The sequence below is a fragment of the Stenella coeruleoalba genome (assembly GCF_951394435.1).
Source record: "Stenella coeruleoalba genome assembly, chromosome: 4".
Lineage (NCBI taxonomy): Eukaryota > Metazoa > Chordata > Mammalia > Artiodactyla > Delphinidae > Stenella > Stenella coeruleoalba.
In genome coordinates, this window is record NC_137149.1 from 69,692,823 (window position 1) to 69,716,022 (window position 23,200).

A 23,200-nucleotide genomic window follows, 5' to 3' on the forward strand; every position below is an offset into this window, starting at 1 on the left:
AAGCGTTTTGAAAGTGTCCTAAGGATACCTTCCTGGGAAGGCAAGTTAAAGCTCTAAGAGATATCAGAAAGTGCTTGATTCTGGAGAGAGATATTCCTGTAGCCCTTAACAATCCCTCTTATTCCACCCTATTAATTTAATTTAATTTTATTTTTTCACCCTATTAATTTTAGTTAAGAGTTCCTAAGATCTCATTCTCCTCCAAGAATGCAATACCAGACCTAGAATTTTTGCTATTGACTGCTCCCTTTTAAGCTCTGTACACATTACAAGATCACAAATCACAAGAGAATACTGCCTTCCTGCACAGGAAAATGATCACAGATTTTTTTTTTCATCTCTTCTAAGTAGTGTGTGTTTTGATAGAATCTTGGTTTAATTCTGATTCTCATATCCTTTCCCAGTTTAGCTCAGTCTATAGCTTGGATTTTGCAAGTTGCCATGCATACCACATGTTGGTTTTCATTCTGGTCATTCATAGTCCAACTCAGGATAGTCAGCCAAAACCACCACATTCTGCATTAGATCCTCCATGAAATTGATTTTATTTCTATTCTTACTTAGATATTGGGGAAAATAGAAACTAATTTTCTATGAACCTCTGGAACTAAGGAATTTTGAAAAAACTTTAGTGTGTCATAGATAATTAATTATGTGGTTTTAAATGTCAGTAGTTTATGAATCATTCTCCTGATAAATTAATCATCAATCTAATATTTTATTGAAATTTTTGAATATTGACTCACTTGTAAATGAGCGTGAAAGTTTCTCTACATAGAGATCTATTTTTAAAGCTTTAGTATAAATAGGCTAATACTTCCAAAATGACAAGTTATTACTAGAACTATCAATGAAATTTCATTTGATATAATTCAAAATATATCTATTAATACTTTGTAGAAAGTCACTATTAATTCATTCCTAACAAGTAAGTTTTTTTAAACGCCATATGCTTTTATCATCTCCCAGAAATTTATCAATTTCCTATATTCGTGGGAATTATGAACTCATTAATCGTGAGTTGTTAGAGAATGGAAATCCTGGATTATTAATTATTTTAGCTAACTGAGAGTTCCCATGTACGTTACCTAAGGATAACCAATATTTCAAAGTTTAAGATGAGTTGGCACTAACATACTTAGTGCTGATATCAGGTGCCCCAAACACAGAGCACTACTTATTTCACATTCAGTTAACATATTTGAGCACTTGCTATCACTGGTGCACTAAGCTAGGGCCTAAAAATATAAACGTTTGCCCTTGGGAAGCTCCAAGTCTAGTGGGACTGAGAAATAATTACAAAATAAGTACTACAATCAAAGTAGAAGAGGAGAGTTCTGAAAACTCAAAAGAGTGACTAATCCCAGAATCAAATTTCCCCAGGGGTGCTATCCTCTTCTTACCGTCTACTGTCTCCATGGTGAGCTACTCCATTCCCACGGCTGCATATATCCCTCATGACTCACTTAGCTTTGTTTCTCCCTAAGCCCTGCCTTCCTATATTCTGGCACATAACTACTTACTTGGCACCTTTATCTGCAAGTGCCACTGACGCCCACAACTCAAAGTAGCCCGAAATAAATGAGTCATTTTCAGTCCCAAATCTTCAATTCTTACTATTGTTATCCATCTACTCACTTGGGTCAGAAATCCTGTAGTCATCCTTGATGACCCCTTCTCTCTACCCTCCCAGATCTAAAGGTCACCCCAAATTCTGCTTTAACTATTTCTGTTTTCTCTCCTCTACCTCCCCTTTAGTGCTGTGTTAACTCTACCTTCTCTATATTCTAGGTGAATGCCAGAGCTTGTTAAGCTGCTAACCTCCTACTCAATAATCTTGTCTCTTGCAGTAGGCAGCCACCAATGAAGAAAAGTGGAATCACTCTGAGCTCTCTGAGTATTTCAGGTGGGGGAAATTTCACACAGGGAGCTGGTTACAAAGGTAATGGAAGGACTGAGAAGCCTATGGAGGCCAGGGGGACAGCTTGGAAATGAACAATGCTCAGTTTCACCTCCTAGCCTTGGGGCTCCTAGGAGGCAGGAAGGGAAGATGTATTACCCAACGTTCTCTCCTCAGCCTCTGGCATAATACAATTTTTTCAATCTAGTCAACAATCATGAAATGTTGACAGAATGAATTAGTCATTCTAATAACCTAAGATCTTTTGACCTAGAAGTTTCTAGAAAATTTTCCCTGCTTCAGGCCCAACATTTCAATATATCTTACCATGGAAACAACTTTAATTATTTGCACTTCTGATTACTTAGGTTTTAGATTATAAGACATTTAAACTGTCACAGTATGAAACACAAATTTTATCATATCCTTTTCAAGAAATTGGATTCATTGTATAGAAAAAAGCGTTTTCCTATTTTTAAAGAAAATAAATCTTTACAGCTTCTAAAGTAGATATCAGATCACAAATGCTGAAATTTTTATAGTGTATAGTCTCAGTTTTATATATTGAGACTCTCCTGAAGTTCATTGCTTCAGAACACAAGTTTGTACTCCAGTTGTCATGTCAGTGTCATATGAGCCCATGCGATTTCCATAGATGACTCTCATTGGTATAAGCCCATAACTCTCAATGTTTTTGTTCATCCACAAGATTGATTCATTCCAGAATACTTCAGAACAAAACACAGACTGACAAAAAGTCTGACTACACAGATGGATAAACCAAATGGGGCTATTTAGGATGAGACAAATGTAAAAGAAGATTATGTTCTCTGAGGCATAGTACAGGCTACAGTTAGTGAAAAAAAAATCAATAAAAATAAGAACATGGGCTTTGGCAAAATGAGAATGCATGTAGTTTAAAGATATTGTAACAAAACATGGCTAGGGAGTAAGCACAACAAATATATATTAATAGCATGATATTAGGTGATAGATAAAAGATTAAAAATTAACAGAAAATCTGGAGATGCAGTGATGCATTTCTGCTGCAGAATATACTTAATGGTGACACTGATACACAAAGCATTCATTTAAACAAGAGGTTGCATTAGAAACAGGTGTGGTGTGGTTCATTTTAATTACAACCTAAATTGGTGTATTCATCAGGCAATTTTTCACTAAAGTTTGTTTTCATGAGATGCAAGTTGTGTGAGATTTGTTTGTTTTGTTTTCCTATCCTTATAAGAAATACTACCTATTGCCAGCATATACATTAGTTTCCAGGTTACTTTTCTTGATAATTGTCATTGTGTTTGACAGGGAATTTTCTCCATAGAAGTAAATATGTTTTCCTTCTCTCTCCTTGCTCTCTTGGTTAATAAACAAGATCAAATATATCTCCCTCCACTTTTTTCCAGTCATTTAACATCTCCGAGTCTCAGATTTTCATAATACCTCCCTTTTTGAAATTAGGGAGATGGGCCAGATGATTGAGGTTTTCTGGGTTTCTTAATATGTATAATTATTGCTTAATGAGATTCTGGTATGGACATCAATCAGCATAATTATTATGGGGTTTTTTTGGTCGAAGGAAATAAAGATGGAATCAAATTAGCACAAGGAAAGTGAAGTTTGTTGTAATAATACAAAGAGGGTTCATTAGAGGTTGAAGTATTAAACATGTCCAGACCTCAGGAGAACTAGAAGTAGGAAGCAGAAAGTCTTTATGAACTTGGTCACTCATTCTCTAATGATGCTGTTTCTCCTATGGCTATTTTCTGCATCTTTCTCCATTTGTTTCTTCTTTTGCAAGCTGGCTTCCTCTTTTTATTCATAGTCTCTCCTCTCTTATAAATTCATAATAGCAGTGCAGCACTAGTTCTATGTCATGACCTTTGCACTTGGTCCCACAACTCCTGTATCAGATCCTTTATCCAATAGCAAATTTCAGGGAGAGGACTTTGTTTGGTCCATCTCATCTTTTTGAGCCAGGCACAGTTTTATCACCTGCCTATGGACCAGCTGGTCTTAACTTAGACATCTACTCTTCATTCCCAAGGTGTGAGGAGGGCAGAATCGTGTGATATAGAACGTGGTCATGCTCAATCAGCAGGGACTGTAGGCATGGCAATTTCCATCACAGAAGGTTCTGTAGAAGTGATGCACAGCTCTACTATATCAGCCTTTGGGGAAAGCAGCCTTAGCTTTGGAAAGAGTGGATCTCAGAGTTCAATGAACTGGCATAAATGTTTTATAAGGAACAGGAATTTGTGCTTGGGACTCCTTATGATGTATAATGTACAATCAAATCAGTGAAAGATAAAATGCAAATGTGTGCAGGGGCCTTGGTTCTTTCATATATATATATATATATATATATGAAAGTTCTCCCTTTTCTTGGGAACAGTTTGAAAAGGAGGGATTGCTCACATGATCCTTCTGAGCAGATGCAATGTTACTAGATGTTAAAGCAATATTTTGTCTCTTCACTATCAAGTTAGTTTGACATGTGTACTGACTATGGAGGCAGCTAATAAGAGACTTCATTTTTCCAGCCCACTATGAAGTCTTCTTAGAGCTCATTCTGATAAAATGCATACCTAAACCATATAACTCTTTCTCCCTCCTCTGATGCTAGATAATTAATGGATTTTTATCAAATGATTTATTATGTTGAAGTGGCAAATTGTAAACCATCTAATGCTGGCATCCCTTACACAAAGTTTCGAGGAATATATAAAAGTTCAAGTAGACATGTTGTTGATGATAAAGGATTTTGAAATATTTGACTGATACTAAAAAGGAAGATATTTTCATTTAAGGCAGGGTTTCATAACCTTGACATTACTGACATTTGGAGCCAGATAATTCTTTGTTGTAGGGGATGCACTGTTCAGTATATTAGGTTGGGGAGCATCCCTGGCCTTTACCCACAGATGCTAGTGTTACCAAGTCCAAGCTCTTACTGCTCACCACACGACAGGCCAACAAATTGAGAGATGAGGTGTTGGGGCAAGGAGTAGCTACTTCGTTTAGAAAGACAGAAAACTGAGAAGATGGCGGACTAGTGTCTCAAAGAACCATCTTACTCGAGTTACAATCCAACTTTTTACGTCTATATGAACGGAAGAGTGTTAAACCTTTAAAGGTCAAGCCTGGGAGGCAGAACATGAAGAAAGGGCTATTATGTATATTCCAGGCTATAGGAAACATTCTTTTACAAAGGTGCAGAGCTAGCATGCTAAGACAGGCAATAGAGCACAAAGGTTAAAACTAAAAGAATAGATCCAATATGGAGTCAGGTTTGTTCTTCTCTGTGATGTTAGTTGCACACATGGTACTCCCAGTTGTAACAACCAAAACTGTCTCCAGACATTGCTAAATGTCCTCTGGGAGACAAAAATCACCCAGATTTTAAAACTACTGATCTGAAAAGAATGTTACCTTTCTCTATCTGACTTATTTCACTAAGCATAGTACCCTCCAGTTCCATCCATGTTACAAATGGCAAAATTCCATTCTTTTTATGGCTGAGTAATATTCCATTGCATATATATATATATATATATATATATATATATATACACACACACACACACACACACACACACACACATACCACATCTTTATCCATTCATCTGTTGATGGACATTTAAGTTGATTCCATATCTTGGAATGCTAAGTGTATGCTATCACTTATATGTGTAATCTAAAAAGTAAAACAAATGAATGAATATAACAAAACAGAAACAGACTCACAGATATAAAGAATAAATTAGTGGTTACAAGCTGGGAGGGAGAAAGGGGGAGGGGAAAGTTAGGGGTATGGGATTAAGAGGTACAAACTACTATGTATAAAATAAATAAGCTACAAGGATATACTGTACAACATAGGGAATATAGCCAATATTTTGTAATAACCTTAAATGGAGTATAATCTACAAAAATTTTGAATCACTATGTTGTACACCTGAAACTAATATAATATTGTATATCAACTATACTTCAATAAAAATAAGTGAATAAATAAATAAAAGTAATGTTTCCTTTATTCTCCAAAGAATTGCTTTGATTTATTAGAAATATTTTTATTTTTTTTTAAATTTTAGATTTAAAAAGTATGGGTTTTGGAGTTTAATTGTGCCCTACTAATTTGGTATCGTCTAACCTGCTTTTCCTCAATGAATCAAATTCTCTCATACCTGAGTTAGCCTGACGAATTTCATTAGCAATCTCATACCAGTTAATCCCATTAATTTGCCTCAGTGTCGAGTCCCCTATGGCCCATAGTTTCTAAATACGTCACACTTTCTCTCAAGGAGTAGACTGCACACTTGAGAAAGCTGGTTGAACACTTAAAACACACCTTGAAGAAAAATGATTTCAGCATTCTTGGCCAAAGTATTAATACCTTTTATTTCTTTCCAAAAACTTTCCATCCTCCCTGGAGTGCTTGTACTTTAGGCTAATGAAGGATTAATAAAAAACCTGTTGTAACAGAGAGCAAAATACAGTAATTTTAAGCCTTTCTTTTCCATCTAAGAATAGAATACATCAAAACGATACCGTAGGCTTTATCATATGCAGATGTGACTATTAATATTTAAGGTGCAGATAGAAAAAATAATTTATTTAAAATTCAGTAAGTAGTTTCCCAGAGATATAGATCATAAATTCTCTCAGGGAGAATTTGCCTATCTCACAAGGTTGTGAAAACCACAGAGCACAGAGCACTTTCTAGAAGGAAATTATTGTCATGCATGTGGTAAAATATACATAGTAAGGATATATTGCTCTGTTTCAGGTCTTTCCATATTTTGCATCATTATCATCACAATTATCATTAGCTTCAAAAAGTTTTTTTAAGGTTATCAAACTCATGGGTCCATATAAACATTTATCATAGAATCAGGTCCCAGATTAAGATAGCAATGAATAAGAACAAAAGTCCCGAAAGATACTTATTCCACATCACCCACTTCCCAATGTAAAATACTAGTATCCAGAAATTTCCACTGAATGACTTCTTATTGCAAACAGGGTAAGTTACTGCTTTAACTGAGAAATATGGTGTGATGTTTAGTCAATATTTACTGAAAATAGAGTGAGCTGTGTAGAGCAAAGATCTCACTACTTGTGTATAGTTCTCTCTTTACAGGAAACAAAATGGTTTCCAGAAAGGGAAGGGGAAAGTCTACACACACACACACACACACACACTTAATCTATGCAGAGATCATTCATGTTTACATTATTTTCTCCTCCCATTCTCCATTATTTACTTACCACAAACATATTTTAATTATAACATTAGTTGTTAGAGTATTATTTGTCATTATAATCATTTGTATTTTTTTATATCTTTATTGGAGTATAATTGCTTTACAATGGTGTGTTAGTTTCTGCTTTATAACAAAGTGAATCAGTTATACATATACATATGTTCCCATATTCTTCCCTCTTGCGTCTCCCTCCCTCCCACCCTCCCTATCCCACCCCTCTAGGTGGTCACAAAGCACCGAGCTGATCTCCCTGTGCAATGCGGCTGCTTCCCACTAGCTATCTATTTTACGTTTGGTAGTGTATATATGTCCATGCCACTCTCTCACTTTGTCACAGCTTACCCTTCCCCCTCCCAATATCCTCAAGTTCATTCTCTAGTGGGTCTGTGTCTTTATTCCTTTCTTACCCCTAGGTTCTTCTTGACATTTTCTTTTCTTAAATTCCATATATATGTGTTAGCATACGCTATTTGTCTTTCTCTTTCTGACTTATTTCACTCTGTATGACACAATCTAGGTCCATCCACCTCATCACAAATAGCTCAATTTCATTTCTTTTTATGGCTGAGTAATATTCCATTGTATATATGTGCCACATCTTCTTTATCCATTCATCCGATTATGGACACTTAGGTTGTTTCCATCTCCTGGCTATTGTAAATAGAGCTGCAATGAACATTTTGGTACATGACTCTTTTTTTTTTTTTTGCGCTATGTGGGCCTCTCACTGCTGTGGCCTCTCCCGCTGCAGAGCACAGGCTCTGCACGCACAGGCTCAGCGGCCATGGCTCACAGGCCCAGCTGCTCCGCGGCATGTGGGATCCTCCCGGACCAGGGCACGAACCCGTGTCCCCTGCATCAGCAGGCGGACTCCCAACCACTGCGCCACCAGGGAAGCCCCATGACTCTTTTTGAATTATGGGTTTCTCAGGGTATATGCCCAGTAGTGGGATTGCTGGGTCATATGGTAGTTCTATTTGTAGTTTTTTAAGGAACCTCCATACTGTTCTCCATAGTGGCTGTACCAATTCACATTCCCACCAGCAGTGCAAGAGTGTTCCCTTTTCTCCACACCCTCTCCAGCATTTATTGTTTCTAGATTTTTTGAAGATGGGCATTCTGACCGGTGTGAGATGATATCTCATTGTAGTTTTGATTTGCATTTCTCTAATGATTAATGATGTTGAGCATTGTTTCATGTGTTTGTTGGCAAACTGTATATCTTCTTTGGAGAAATGTCTATTTAGGTCTTCTGCGCATTTTTGGATTGGGTTGTTTGTTTTATTGTTATTAAGCTGCATGAGCTGCTGGTCGGAAAAGATACTTGATACAATTTCAATTTTCTTAAATTTACCAAGGCTTGATTTGTGACCCAAGATATGATCTATCCTGGAGAATGTTCCATGAGCACTTGAGAAAAATGTGTATTCTGTTGTTTTTGGATGGAATGTCCTATAAATTTCAATTAAGTCCATCTTGTTTAATGTATCATTTAAAGCTTGTGTTTCCTTATTTATTTTCATTTTGGATGATCTGTCCATTGGTGAAAGTGGGGTGTTAAAGTCCCCTACTATGATTGTGTTACTGCCAATTTCCCCTTTTATGGCTGTTAGTATTTGCCTTATGTATTGAGGTGCTCCTATGTTGGGTGCATAAATATTTACAATTGTTATATCTTCTTCTTGGATCGATCCCTTGATCATTATGTAGTGTCCTTCTTTGTCTCTTCTAATAGTGTTTATTTTGAAGTCTATTTTGTCTGATATGAGAATTGTTACTCCAGCTTTCTTTTGGTTTCCAGTTGCATGGACTATCTTTTTCCATCGCCTCACTTTCAGTCTGTATGTGTCTCTAGGTCTGAAGTGGGTCTCTTGTAGACAGCATATACATGGGTCTTGTTTTTGTATCCATTCAGCCAGTCTGTGTCTTTTGGTGGGAGCATTTAATCCATTTACATTTAAGGTAATTATCAATATGTATGTTCCTATTCCCATTTTCTTAATTGTTTTGGGTTTGTTATTAGTTTCTTGCCTAGAGAAGATCCTTTAGCATGTGTTGTAAAGCTGGTTTGGTGGTGCTGAACTCTCTCAGCTTTTGCTTTTCTCTAAAGGTTTTAATTTCTCCATCAAATCTGAATGAGATCCTTGCTGGGTAATCTTGGTTGTAGGTTTTTGTCCTTCATCACTTTAAATATATCCTGCCAGTCCCTTCTGGCTTGCAGAGTTTCTGCTGAAAGATCAGCTGTTAACTTTGTGTGTTACTTATTGTTTTTCCCTTGCTGCTTTTAATATGTTTTCTTTGTATTTAATTTTTGACACTTTGATTAATATGTGTCTTGGCATGTTTCTCCTTGGATTTATTCTGTATGGGACTCTCTGTGCTTCCTGGACTTGATTAACTATTTCCTTTCCCATATTAGGGAAGTTTTCAACTATAATCTCTTCAAATATTTTCTCAGTCCCTTTCTCTTTCTCTTCTTCTGGAACCCCTATAATTTGAATGTTGGTGCGTTTAATGTTGTCCCAGAGGTCTCTGAGACTGTCCTCAGTTCTTTTCATTCTTTTTTCTTTATTCTGCTCTGCAGTAGTTATTTCCACTACTTTATCTTCCAGGTCACTTATCCGTTCTTCTGCCTCAGTTATTCTGGTATTGATCCCTTCTAGAGTATTTTTAATTTCGGTTATTGTGTTGTTCATCGTTGCTTGTTTCATCTTTAGTTCTTCTAGGTCCTTGTTAAATGTTTCTTGCATTTTCTCTATTCTGTTTCCAAGATTTTGGATCATCTTTACTATCATTATTCTGAATTCTTTTTCAAGTAGACTGCCTATTTCCTCTTCATTTGTTAGGTTGTGTGAGTTTTTATCTTGCTCCTTCATCTGCTGTGTGTTTTTCTGTCTTCTCATTTTGCTTATCTTACTGTGTTCGGGGGTTTCCTTTTTGCAGGCTGCAGGTTCATAGTTCCCGTTGTTTTTGGTGTCTGTCCCCAGTGGCTAAAGTTGGTTCAATGGGTTGTGTAGGCTTCCTCATGGAGGGGACTAGTGCCTGTATTCTGGTGGATGAGGCTGGATCTTGTCTTTCTGGTGGGCAGGTCCACGTCTGGTGGTGTGTTTTGGGGTGTCTGTGAACTTATTATGATTTTAGGCCGCCTGTCTAATGGTGGGGTTGTGTTCCTGTGTTGCTAGTTGTTTGGCATAGGGTGTCCAGCACTGTAGCTTGCTGGTCGTTGAGTGAAGCTCGGTGTTGGTGTTGAGATTGAGATCTCTAGGAATTTTTCGCCGTTTGATATTACGTGGAGCTGGGAGGTCCCTTGTGGACCAGTGTCCTGAAGCTGGCTCTCCCACCTCAGAGGCACAGCAGTGGCTCCTGGCTGCAGCACCAAGAGCCTTTCAGCCACACGACTCAGAATAAAAGGGAGAAAAAGTAGAAGGAAAGAAAGAAAGAGGATAAAAGAAAAAAAATAAAGTAAGGTAAAATAAAATAAAGTTATTAAAATAAAAATAATTATTAAAAATGTTTTTAAAAAGTAAAAAAACAAACAAACAAAAAAACGGACGGATAGAACCCTAGGACAAATGGTGGAAGCAAAGCTATACAGACAAAATCTCACACAGAAGCATACACATACACACTCAAAAAGAGGAAACGGGGGAAAAAATCATAAATCTTGCTCTCAAAGTCCACCTCCTCAAGTTGGGATGATTCATTGCCTATTCAGGTATTCCACAGATGCAGGGTACATCAAGTTGATTGTGGAGATTTAATCCACTGCTCCTGAGGCTGCTGGGAGAGATTTCCCTTTTTCTTCTTTGTTCTCACAGCTCCCAGGGTTCAGCTTTGGATTTAGCCCCGCCTCTGCGTTTAGGTCGCCGGAAGGCGTCTGTTCTTCGCTCAGACAGGACAGGCTTAAAGGAGTCGCTGATTCGCGGGCTCTGGCTCACTCAGGCCGGGGGTGGGGGGAGGGAGGGGCGTGGCCTGCGGGGCGGGCCTGCGGCGGCAGAGGCCTCTCTGACGTCGCACCAGCCTGAGGCGCGCCGTGCGTTCTCCCGGGAAAGTTGTCCCTGGATCCCGGGACCCTGGCAGTGGCGGGCTGCACAGTCTCCCCGGAAAGGAGGTGTGGAGAGTGACCTGTGGTCGCACACAGGCTTCTTGGTGGCGGCAGCAGCAGCAGCCTTAGCGTCTCATGCCCGTCTCTGGGGTCCGCGCTTTTAGCCCGCGGCTCGGGCCCTTCTCTGGAGCTCCTTTAAGCGGCGCTCTTAATCCCCTCTCCTCGCGCACCAGGAAACAAAGAGGGAAGAAAAAGTCTCTTGCCTCTTTGGCAGCTCCAGACTTTTCCCCGGACTCCCTCCCGGCTAGCCGTGGAGCACTAGCCCCCTTCAGGCTGTGTTCACGCCGCCAACCCCAGTCCTCTCCCTGCGCTCCGTCCGAAACCGAAACCGGAGCCTCAGCTTCCAGCCCCGCCCGCCCCGGCGGGTGAGCAGCGAAGCCTCTCATGCTGGTGAGTGCTGGTCGGCACCGGTCCTCTGTGTGGGAATCTCTCCGCTTTGCCCTCCTCACCCCTGTTGCTGTGCTCTCCTCCGTGGCCTCGAAGCTCCCCCCCTCAGCCACCTGCAGTCTCCGCCCGCGAAGGGGCTTCTAGTGTTTGGAAACCTTTCCTCCTTCACGGCTCCCTCCCACTGGTGCAGGTCCTGTCCCTATTCTTTTGTCTCTGTTTATTCTTTTTTCTTTTGCCCCACCCAGGTACGTGGGGGGGTTTCTTGCCTTTTGGGCGGTCTGAGGTCTTCTGCCAGCGTTCAGTAGGTGTTCTGTAGGAGTTTTCCACGTGTAGATGTATTTCTGATGTATCTTGTGGAGGAAGGTGATCTCCGCGTCCTACTCTTCCGCCATCTTCCTCCAAGACTCTCATTTGTATTTTATAATAAGTTTTTACTCATCACACATTAAAACTTTCCTTGTTGAGGAGAATGTGGAGTAAGGATTTTGCCTCATGGTCTCATTGTGAGGAAATCCTCTGTAGCGCTCACGAGAGTTGGAGGCTAATGTGTATTCAGCGTGAGTAGTGAAACATGTAACCCATTGCAGATTGTGCTGAGCTAGTCATTCATTTTCTTACATTGTCTGAATTACAAACAAGACCCCAACAACAAGACTTACAAGACAGACAGTTGCTTACTTTCATGGTTACCAGGGTCCTTCTTCCTGCAGGTTCTTTAATAAACATCTCTTTAAAAGTGGAATTGCTTATGAAAACGAATACGTACACTCCAAATAATTTGGAAGTATGATATTAATCTTTAAATAGGAACAATTTTTGAAGATAATATATTTGTTTAGCATGTTAGTTTCTAAAGTACTTGCACCATGATTCTCCCAAGTAATGCTTTCAATAAGCTAGTAAAATGCTATTTTTATTTTAGAAATGAGACATCTGACATATAAGGGGTTAAGTTAGTTGCTCATGGTTACATAGCTCTACATGTGGTAGATTTTGGAATGGAGGTGTTTTAGAATCTAAGGCCCAGAATCTGTTCAATTCATTGTCCTCCAAAAAGGTATTGATGTAAAGAACTTGAAGAGGATGCAAATGCAGATGTTAGCAGTTGAGAAGAGAATTGTGTATAACCCTGTGGGTTCTCTTTTTCTGTTAAATGAAGGTAAGGTGGAAGGAGGTTTCAGACCTATAAAAAGGATATTGTATGATTAGTAGTGAAGAGCAAATGTCCTTGTCATTGAACAAGAAAGAATGGCTTTGAATTATTGCAAGATTATTTCTGAGTAAACAGTGTAAGCATTCTTGAATGTAGTGGTTAAAGGACATTGGAACTCATTATCTAGAACAAATATTGTTTTATCATTTAAGATATTTCAGAAATTCATAAATATCCATATAGGTATCTAGATGAAGTGCAGTTTGCCCAGATGTAAGACATGATCGGAGCCAATGCTTCCCAAACAGTGGTATATATAACAATGGCAGTACACAGAGTTATGAAGGAATTATGATGTGTTTTCTTAATTGTTGCTAAAGCATCCAGCTAAAGCTGTTGACAGATAAATATCGTTTAAAAGAAAAAGTGAACCTTCTGTTTTTATAATATTGGGACCGCATCTTAAGTCTTTATGATTTTACTGCTACCTCTTATCCTTTTAATGGACAATTACACTTTGTATTAATAGAGTTCTTTAAAAACATACAACTAAAGCTCTAAGATAATCTTCACCATTCCTCTCCTGTGAGCTTGACACATTTATTGAGGCCCAATCTTCCTGTCTCTCACTGCCAGGGGAAACCTGGGCAGAAAGAAAAGTGCAAAGGTATGTCCTTAGTGTAACCTTTTACAGGAGATGGGGAAACAAACTCGAGTACAAACCCATCTCTGAACTCAAACCAATTCCTGAATCAAGCAGTACTATAAATACAATATCCAGAGGTAGATTTTTGTGAACATGAATCTACAGGTACAACTTCCCTTTACAGCCTTCCCCATGGTATCATTACCTTAACATCAAACCTTAAATTTCAATTAAATGGATTTACTCTATATTGGTGCAAATGCTTCTGCATGCATTCAATTATTGCACTAGTACTTCTAACCTATCGGTTGCCCTATACTTGGAGGTGCAAATTTCAATATATTCAAATATAACCTTGTAGGGGAGGTTGGTGAGTCAACCTAGCACAGGGAGATCAGCTCAGTGCTTTGTGACCACAGAATGGTGAGTCTCTAGGTATCCACAGTACCACATGCTATCACATTCTTACCGAAAAGGCTTTTAGATGGTGATGATGATGATGATGATGATGATGATGATGATGATGATGATGGTGGTGATGATGGTAAAATTCTTTGTTCGGTTTCCTTTTTTTGCAGGATTATACACTCACCATGTATTTCCAGCAGTCTTGGAAAGACAAAAGGCTTTCTTATTCTGGAATCCCACTAAACCTCACGCTAGACAACAGGGTAGCTGACCAACTCTGGGTACCAGACACGTACTTTCTGAATGACAAGAAATCATTTGTGCATGGGGTTACAGTGAAAAATCGAATGATCCGACTGCATCCTGATGGAACAGTTCTCTACGGACTCCGGTAAGCAGCTTTGTGTTGCATGTTTTACTGTTGTTGTTCACGTTGTTTAATTTTTACTCTTGGAAATGGACAGAGGAGGAGAAAGGCAAGTAGGTGAATATATAGACCCTTTAATCTTTATAATAAAATTGTATTAAAGTTCAGAAAATCTCTTTAGAACAATTCGAGCTAAATCTAGACAACTTTGTCCATCAAAGGAAAGTGAATTTTTTTGCCGTGATCCTCAAATAATAAACATAGTAATAATATGTGTTTTTGTTAGACAGATTTCACATCCAGCTTATTCTAGAAGTTAAATTTTTTTTAGCCAATTGTTTGATTATCTTCGTTCCACCCAGACTCAATTACAATGTGTTCTAGGTATTCTCTATAGCTACTTAATTATGAAATGGAATTGAGAAACAACATTTTGAAGAAATAGGAAAATATTTTGTGGTGACTTTTAGAAGATGCAAAGTGATTTTATTCCCTTAAATCTCTTATGTTTTCATTTTTATTTTCATGTATGTGATCCACATTAAATTAATTTTTGTGTTTCTTATGAGGTAGGGATTGAGGTTCATTTTTTTCCATATGGCTTTACAGTTATTCTAGTACTGTTTATTGAAAAGACTTTGCTTTTCCCTTCAGATAGTGTTGGTACCTTTGACTGAATAATTGTGGGTCTATTTCTAGGATTTATTTTGTTCCACTGTTCTTTTGGTCCGTCCTTAGACAGTATCACACTATTTAATTAGCATAGCGATTTGTTAAGTTATGAAGTCCCATAATGTAAGTCCTTCAACTTTATACTGACTGTTTAAAAATTGCTTTGGAAATTCTAGGTTCTTTGCACCTCCCTATAACTTTTAGGATCAACTTGTTGATTTCTACCCAAAAAAGTCTGCTGCGCTTATAATTAAGTGCATTGAATCTATAGATCAGTTTGGGGAGAATTGATAATTTAAAATTATCAGGTTTTCTAACCATGAATATATCTTTATATGTTTATGTTACCTTTAATTTCTATCAACAATGTTTTGCACCACAGAGTGTTTTGTTTCATTTATTTTTTTTAAAGAATCAAGTGTAAAAGAGGTATTATACACTTATAGAGGTCTGTTACTAACACTCAGGTAGTTAAGGGTTGATTAAAACTTTTAGGCTACAGTTCAAATCAGCTACCAGTTTTACGAAAGAAATATTTGAATTGTAACATGTTATTGTAGGATGTGTAGAGTGGTGGTTCTTTATCCTTTGTTAATCTTTGTGATCCCTTTGAGAAGCTGATGAAATTTTCCTATTATTTTACAGTATTCATAAGTGCCCTAAAATCCTTTATATGGCATCAATGCCAAGCTAAAACTGTGGTTAAGGGCCAACAGTCTAGAATTAATGTGTGTCCAATATCCGAAAACAAAATGCAAGTGAAAAGAATTTATCTATGATAAAACTTTTTTTTAAAACATCTTTAATGGAGTATAATTGCTTAACGTTGTTGCATTAGTTATCTGGATATAACAAAATGAATCAGCTATATGCATACGTATAGCCCCATATCCCCTCCCTCTTGTGTCTCCCTCCCACCCATCCTGTCCCACCCTCTAGGTGGTCACAAAGCACCGAGCTGATCTCCCTGTGCTAGGCAGAATCTTCCCACTAGGTATCTATTCTACATTTGGTAGTGTATATATGTACATGCCACTCTCTCATTTCGTCCCAGCTTACCCTTCCCCCTCCCCATGTGTTCAAGTCCATTCTCTACATCTGCGTCGTTATTCCTGTCCTGCCCCTAGGTTCTTCAGAACCTTTTTTTTTGTAGATTCCATATATATGTGTTCGCATACGGTATTTGTTTTTCTCTTTCTGACTTACTTCACTCTGTATGACACACTCAAGGTCCATCCACCTCACTACAAATAACTCAACTTCGTTTCTTTTCATGGCTGAGTAATATTCCATTGTATATATGTGCCACGTCTTCTTTATCCATTCATCTGTCGACTGACGCTTAGGTTGCTTCCATGTCCTGGCTATTGTAAAAAGAACTGCAGTGAACATTGTGGTACATGACTCTTTTAGAATTATGGTTTTCTCAAGATATATACCCAGTAGTGGGATTGCTGGGTCGTATGGTAGCTCTATTTTTAGTTTTTTAAGGAACCCCCATACTGTTCTCCACAGTGGCTGTATCAATTTACATTCCCAACAACAGTGCAAGAAGGTTCCCTTTTCTCCACACCCTCTCCAGCATTTATTCTTTGTAGATGCTTTGATGATGGCCATTCTGACGGGTGTGAGGTGATACCTCATTGTAGTCTTGATTTGCATTTCTCTACTGATTAGTGATGTTGAGCATCCTTTCATGTGTTTGTTGGCAATCTATATATCTTCTTTGGAGAAATGTTTATTTAGGTCTTCTGCCCATTTTTGGATTGGGTTGTTTGTTTTTTTGATATTGAGCTGCATGAGCTGCTTGTATATTTTGGAGATTAATCCATTGTCACTTGCTTCACTTGCAAATATTTTCTCCCATTCTGAGGGCCGCCTTTTCATCTTGTTTATGGTTTCCTTTGTTGTGCCAAAGCTTTTAAGTTTCATTAGGTCCCATTTGTTTATTTTTGTTTTTATTTCCATTTCTCTAGGAGGTGGGTCAAAAAGGATCTTGCTGTGATTTATGTCATTTATGTTTTCCTCTAAGAGTTTTACAGTGTCTGAACTTACATTTAGGTCTTTAATACATTTTGAGTTTATTTTTGTGTATGGTGTTAGGGAGTGTTCTAATTTCATTCTTTTACAAGTAGCTGTCAAGTTTTCCCAGCACCACTTATTGAAGAGGCTGTCTTTTCTCCATTGTATATTCTTGCCTCCTTTATCAAAGATAAGGTGGCCATATGTGTGTGGGTTTATCTCTGGGCTTTCTTTCCTCTTCCATTGGTCTATATTTCTGTTTTTCTGCCAGTACCATACTGTGTTGATTACTGTAGTTTTGTAGTATAGTCTGAAGTCATGGAGTGTGATTCATCCAGCTCCGTTTTTCTTTCTCAAGATTGCTTTGGTTATTTGGGGTTTTTGTGTTTCCATACAAATTGTGAAATGTTTTGTTCTACTTCTGTGAAAAATGCCCTTGGTAGTTTGATAGGGATTTCATTGAATCTGTAGATTGCTTTGGGTAGTATAGTCATTTTCACAATGTTGATTCTTCCAATCCAAGAACATGATATATCTCTCCATCTGTCTGTATCATCTTTAAATTCTTTCATCAGTGTCTTATAGTTTTCTGCATACTGGCCTTTTGTCTCCTTAGGTAGGTTTATTCCTAGGTATTTTATTCTTTTCATTGCAATGCTAAATGGGAGTGTTTCCTTAATTTCTCTTTCAGATTTTTCATCATTAGTGTATAGGAATGCAAGAGATTTCTGTGCATTAATTTTGTATCCTGCTACTTTAACAAATTCATTGATTAGCTCTTGTAGTTTTCTGGTAGCATCTTTAGGATTCTCTATGCATAGTATCATGTCATCTGCAAACAGTGACAGTTTACTTCTTCTTTTCTGATTTGGATTCCTTTTATTTCTTTTTATTCTGATTGCTGTGGCTAAAACTTCCAAACTATGTTGAATAATAGTGGCGAGAGTGGGAAACCTTGTCTTGCTCTTGATCTTAGTGGAAATGGTTTCAGTTTTTCATCAACTCAATCTCATCATTGAGAACGATGTTGGCTATGGATTTGTCTTACATGGCCTTTATTATGTTGACATAAGTTCTCACTATGCCTACTTTCTGGAGGTTTTTTTTCATAAATGGGTGTTGAATTTTGTCTCAAGACTTTTCTGCATCTATTGAGATTATCATATGTTTTTTATCCTTCAGTTTGTTAATATGGTGTATCACATTGATTGATTTGCGTATATTGAAGAATTCTTGAATCCTGAGATAAACACCACTTGATGATGGTGAATGATCCTTTTAATGTGCTGTTGGATTATGTTTGCTAGTATTCTGTTGAGGATTTTTGCATCAATGTTCATCAGTGATATTGGCCTGTAGTTTTCTTTTCTTGTGACATCTTTGTCTGGTTTTGGTATCAAAACCTCTGCTATATTTTGGTATCAAAACCTCTGCTATATTTTGGAAGAGTTTGAGAATGATAGGTATCAGTTCTTCTCTAAATGTTTGTAAGAATTTGCCTGTGAAGCCATCTGGTCCCGGTCTTTTGTTTGTTAGAAGATTTTTAATCACAGTCTCAATTTCAGTGCTTGTGATTGGTCTGTTTATATTTTCTATTTCTTCCTGGTTCAGTCTCAGAAGGTTGTGCTTTTCTAAGAACGTGTCCATTTCTTCCTGGTTGTCCATTTTATTGACATATAGCTGCTTGTAGTCATCTCTCATGATCCTTTGCATTTCTGCAGTGTCACTTGTTACTTCTCCTTTTTCATTTCGAATTCTGTTGATTTGAGTCTTCTCCCTTTATTAATTCTTTTGATGAGCCTGGCTAATGGTATATTAATTTTGTTTATCTTCTCTAAGAACCAGCTTTTAGTTTTATTGAGCTTTACTATTGTTTCCTTCATTTTTTTTCACTTATTTCTGATCTGATCCTTATGGTTTCTTTCCTTCTGCTAACTTTAGGGTTTTTTGTTCTTCTTTGTCTAATTGCTTTAGGTGTAAGGATAGGTTGTTTATTTGAGATGTTTCTTGTTTCTTGAGGTAGGATTGTATTGCTATAAACTTCCCTCTTAGAACTGCTTTTGCTGCATTCCATAGGTTTTGGGTCATTGTGTTTTCATTGTCCTTTGTTTCTAGGTATTTTTTGATTTCCTCCTTGATTTCTTCAGTGATCTCTTAGTTATTTAGTAGTGTATTGTTTAGCCTCCATGTGTTTGTATTTTTTGCAGTTGTTTTCCCGTAATTGATATCTAGCCTCATAACATTGCGTTTTGAAAAAGATACTTGATATGATTACTATTTTCTTAAATTTACCAAGGCTTGATTTGTGACCCAAGATATGGTCTATCCTGCTGGAGTATGTTCCATGAGCACTTGAGAAGAAAGTGTATTCTGTTGTTTCGGGGTGGAATATCCTATAAATATGAATTAAGTCCATCTTGTTTAATGTGTCATTTAAAGCTTGTGTTTCCTTATTAATTTTCATTTTGGTTGATCTGTCCATTGGAGAAATTGAGGTGTTAAAGTCCCCTAATATTATTGTGTTACTGTCGATTTCCATTTGCCTTATGTATTTGTTAGCATTTGCCTTATGTTTGTTAGCAGTTGCCTTATGTATTGAGGTGCTGCTATGTTGGGTGCATAAATATTTACAGTTGTTATATCTTCTTCTTGGATTGATCCCTTGATCATTTTTTAGTGTCCTTTATTGTGTCTTGTAATAGTCTTTATTATAAAGTCTATTTTATCTGATATGAGAATTGCTACTCCAGCTTTCTTTTGATTTCCAATTGCATGCAATATCTCTTTCCCTCCCCTCACTTTCAGTCTGTATGTGTCCCTAGGTCTTAAGTGGGTCTCTTAGACAGCATATATACAGGTCTTGTTTTTATATTCATTCAGCCAATCTATGTCTTTTGGTTGGAGCATTTAATCCATTTACATTTAAGGTAATTATCAAAATGTATGTTCCTATTACCATTTTCTTAATTGTTTTGGGTTTGCTTTTGTAGGTTTTTCCCCTCTCTTGTGTTTCATGCGTAGAGAAGTTTCTTTAGCATTTGTTGTAACGCTGGTTTGGTGGTGCTGAATTCTCTTACCTTTTGCTTGTTTGTAAAGCTTTTAATTTCTCTGTCAAATCTGAATGAGATCCTTGCTGGGTAGAGTAATCTTGGTTGTAGGTTTTTCCCTTTCATTGCTTTAAATTTGTCCTGCCACTCCCTTCTGGTTTGCAGAGTTTCTGCTGAAAAATCAGCTGTTAACCTTATGGGGATTCCCTTGTACGTTATTTGTTGCTTTTCCCTTGCTGCTTTTAATGTTTTCTTTGTGTTTAATTTTTGATAGTTTTATTAATATGTGTCTTGGTATGTTTCTCTTTGGGTTTACCCTGTTTGGAACTCTCTGCTCTTCCTGGTCTTGATCGACTGTTTCCTTTCCCGTGTTAAGGATGTTTTCGACTAACATCTCTTCAAATATTTTCTCAGACCCTTTCTTTTTCTCTTCTTCTTCTGGAAACCCTATAATTCAAATGTTGGTGCATTTAATATTGTCCCAGAAGTCTCTGAGACTGTCATCAATTCTTTTCATTCTTTTTTCTTTATTCTGCTCTGTGGTAGTCATTTCCACTATTTTATCTTCTAGGTCACTTATACGTTCTTCTGCCTCAGGTATTCTGCTATTGATTCCTTCTAGAGAATTTTTAATTTCATTTATTGTGTTGTTCATCGTTGTTTGTTTGCTCTTTAGTTCTTCTAGGTCCTTAGTAAACGTTTCTTCTATTTTCTCCATTCTATTTCCAAGATTTTGGATCATCTTTACTATCATTACTCTAAATTCTTTTTCAGGTAGACTGCCTATTTCCTCTTCATTTATTTGGTCTGGTGGGTTTTAACTTTGCTCCTTCATCTGTTGCATATTTCTCTGTCTTCTCATTTTGCTTAACTTACTGTGTTTGTGGTCTCCTTTTTCACACGCTGCAGGTTCATAGTTCCCGTTGTTTATGGTGTTTGCCCCCATGGGGTAAGGTTGGTTCAGTGAGCTGTGTAGGCTTCCTGGTGGAGGGGACTGGTGCCTGTGTTCTGGTGGGTGTGTCTGGATCTTGTCTTTCTGGTGGGAAGGACCGTGTCCGGTGGTGTGTTTTGGGGGTATCTGTGAACTTATTATGATTTTAGTCAGCCTCTCTGCTAAAGGGTGGGGTTGTGTTCCTGTCTTGCTAATTGTTTGGCCTGGGGTGTCCAGCACTGGAGCTTGCTGGTTGTTGAGTGGAGCTGGGTCTTAGTGTTGAGACAGAGATCTCTGGGAGAGCTCTTGCCAATTGATATTACGTGGGGCCAGGAGGTCTCTGGTGATCCAATGTCCTGAACTCGGCTCTTCCACCCCAGAGGCTCAGGCGTGACAGCCAGCCGGAGCACCAAGACTCTGTCAGCCACACGGCTCAGAAGAAAAGGGAGAAAAAAAAAAGAAAGAAAGAAAAATAAAATAATATAAAATAAAATAACATCATTAGAATAAAAAGTTTTAAGAACTTATTAAAATAAAAATTTTTTTAAAGTAATAAAATAATAGAAGTGAGCAACGAAACCAATAAACAAATCTACCAATGATAACAAGCACTAAAAACTGAACTAAGATAAACATGAAAATCAGAAACTGGTCAGTTGCATACAGCAAATCCCAAGTCTACAGTTGCTCCTAAAGTCCACAGCCTCAATTTTGGAATGATCATTGCCTATTCAGGTATCCCACAGATGCAGGGTACATCAAGTTGATTGTGGAGATTTATTCTGCTGTTCCTGAGGCTGCACGGAGAAATTTCCCTTTCTCTTCTTTGTTCGCACAGTTCCTGGGGTCCAACTTTGGATTTGGCCCTGCCTCTGCATGTAGGTCACCCTCTGGCATCTGTTCTTTGCCCAGTCAAGAGGGGGTTAAAGGAGTGGCTGATTAGGGAGCTCTGGTTCACTCAGTCCGGGAGGGATGGATGGGTGCAGAATGCAGGGCAAGCCTGCGGGGTAGAGGCCAGCGTGATGTTGCAACAGCCTGAGGCATGCCATGTGTTCTCCCGGGGACATTGTCCCTGGATCATGGGACCCTGGCAATGGCGGGCTGCACAGGCTCCCAGGAGGGGAGGTGTGGATAGTGACCTGTGCTCACACACAGGCTTCTTGGTGGCTGCAGTAGCAGCCTTAACATTTCATGTCCATCTCTGGTGCCCGCGCCGATAGCTGTGGCTTGCGCCCATCTCTGGAGCTCGTTTAGGTGGTACTCTGAATCCCCTCTCCTCACACACCCCAAAACAATGGTCTCTTGCCTCTTAGGCAGTTCCAGACTTTTTCCCAGACTCCCTCCCGACTAGCTGTGGCGCACTAGCCCCCTTCAGGCTGTGTTCACCCATCCAACCCCAGTCCTCTCCCTGGGATCTGACTTCTGAATCCTGAGCCTCAGCTCCCATCGCCCATCCACCCTGGTGGTGAGCAGACAAGCCTCTCAGGCTGTTGAGTGCTGCTCGGCACCTATCCTCTGTGCGGGAATCTCTGCGCTTTGCCCTCCGCACCCCTGTTGCTGTGCTCTCCTCCGCGGCTCCAAAGCGCCCACCTCCGCCACCCACAGTCTCCGCCCGCGAAGGGGCTTCCTAGTGTGTGGAAACCTTTCCCCCTTCACAGCTCCCTCCCACTGGTGCAGGTTCCATCCCTATTCTTTTGTCTCTGTTTTTCGTTTTTTCTTTTGCCCTACCCCAGTACGTGGGGAGTTTCTTGCCTTTTGGGAGGTCTGAGGTCTTCTGCCAGTGTTCAGTAGGTGTTCTGTAGGAGTTGTTCCACATGTAGATGTATTTTTCATGTATTTGTGGGGAGGAAGGTGATCTCCACATCTTACTCCTCTGCCATCTTGAAGGTCCTCCCTGTGATATAAGTTTTGAATTTATACTAATGGTTGGCTATTTAGTTGATAGCTTTGGTCTTCATTTGCACAGTAAAATAGCTTCAGTTGATGCTGGCAAAATGATCTTTGGAATTTTCCCTCTCCTTCAGTACCCCAGGAGCTGTCAACTCTAGTTAAAAATCTCTGACCTAAAATCTTCTCAGAAAAATGGTGAAATAAACTAACAAGTCCCTTGAGTGTATTGATATTTCTACAGATGAAATCTACTCATCCAAGAGCAGTGGTGGTCATTAGTGATGGTTCATACAATGGAAATCAGTTGTAATTTTTCTATTACCTATGTAGCTTCTATCACATATAACTAAGGTATAAAGTGATGAATTATCCTTCTGAAGTTTTCTAAGA

The 23,200-nt window shown here is 38.5% G+C and overlaps 1 protein-coding gene across 3 annotated transcripts in view; it reads left to right on the plus strand.

Moving 5' to 3' along the window:
• The window catches only part of GABRB1 (gamma-aminobutyric acid type A receptor subunit beta1), a 324,119-nt gene that overhangs the window by 47,987 nt on the left and 252,932 nt on the right, over positions 1-23,200 (plus strand). The window contains exons 1-2 of one of the 3 annotated variants that reach the window (XM_079919128.1): positions 11,171-11,864; positions 14,052-14,272. In XM_079919128.1, coding sequence (XP_079775254.1) covers positions 14,067-14,272 — 206 coding nt within the window. In that variant the 5' untranslated portion in view covers positions 11,171-11,864; positions 14,052-14,066. Of the gene's footprint in view, positions 1-11,170; positions 11,865-14,051; positions 14,273-23,200 lie in introns of those variants that run through there. The other 2 variants (XM_079919126.1, XM_079919127.1) reach the window with 2 other exon arrangements.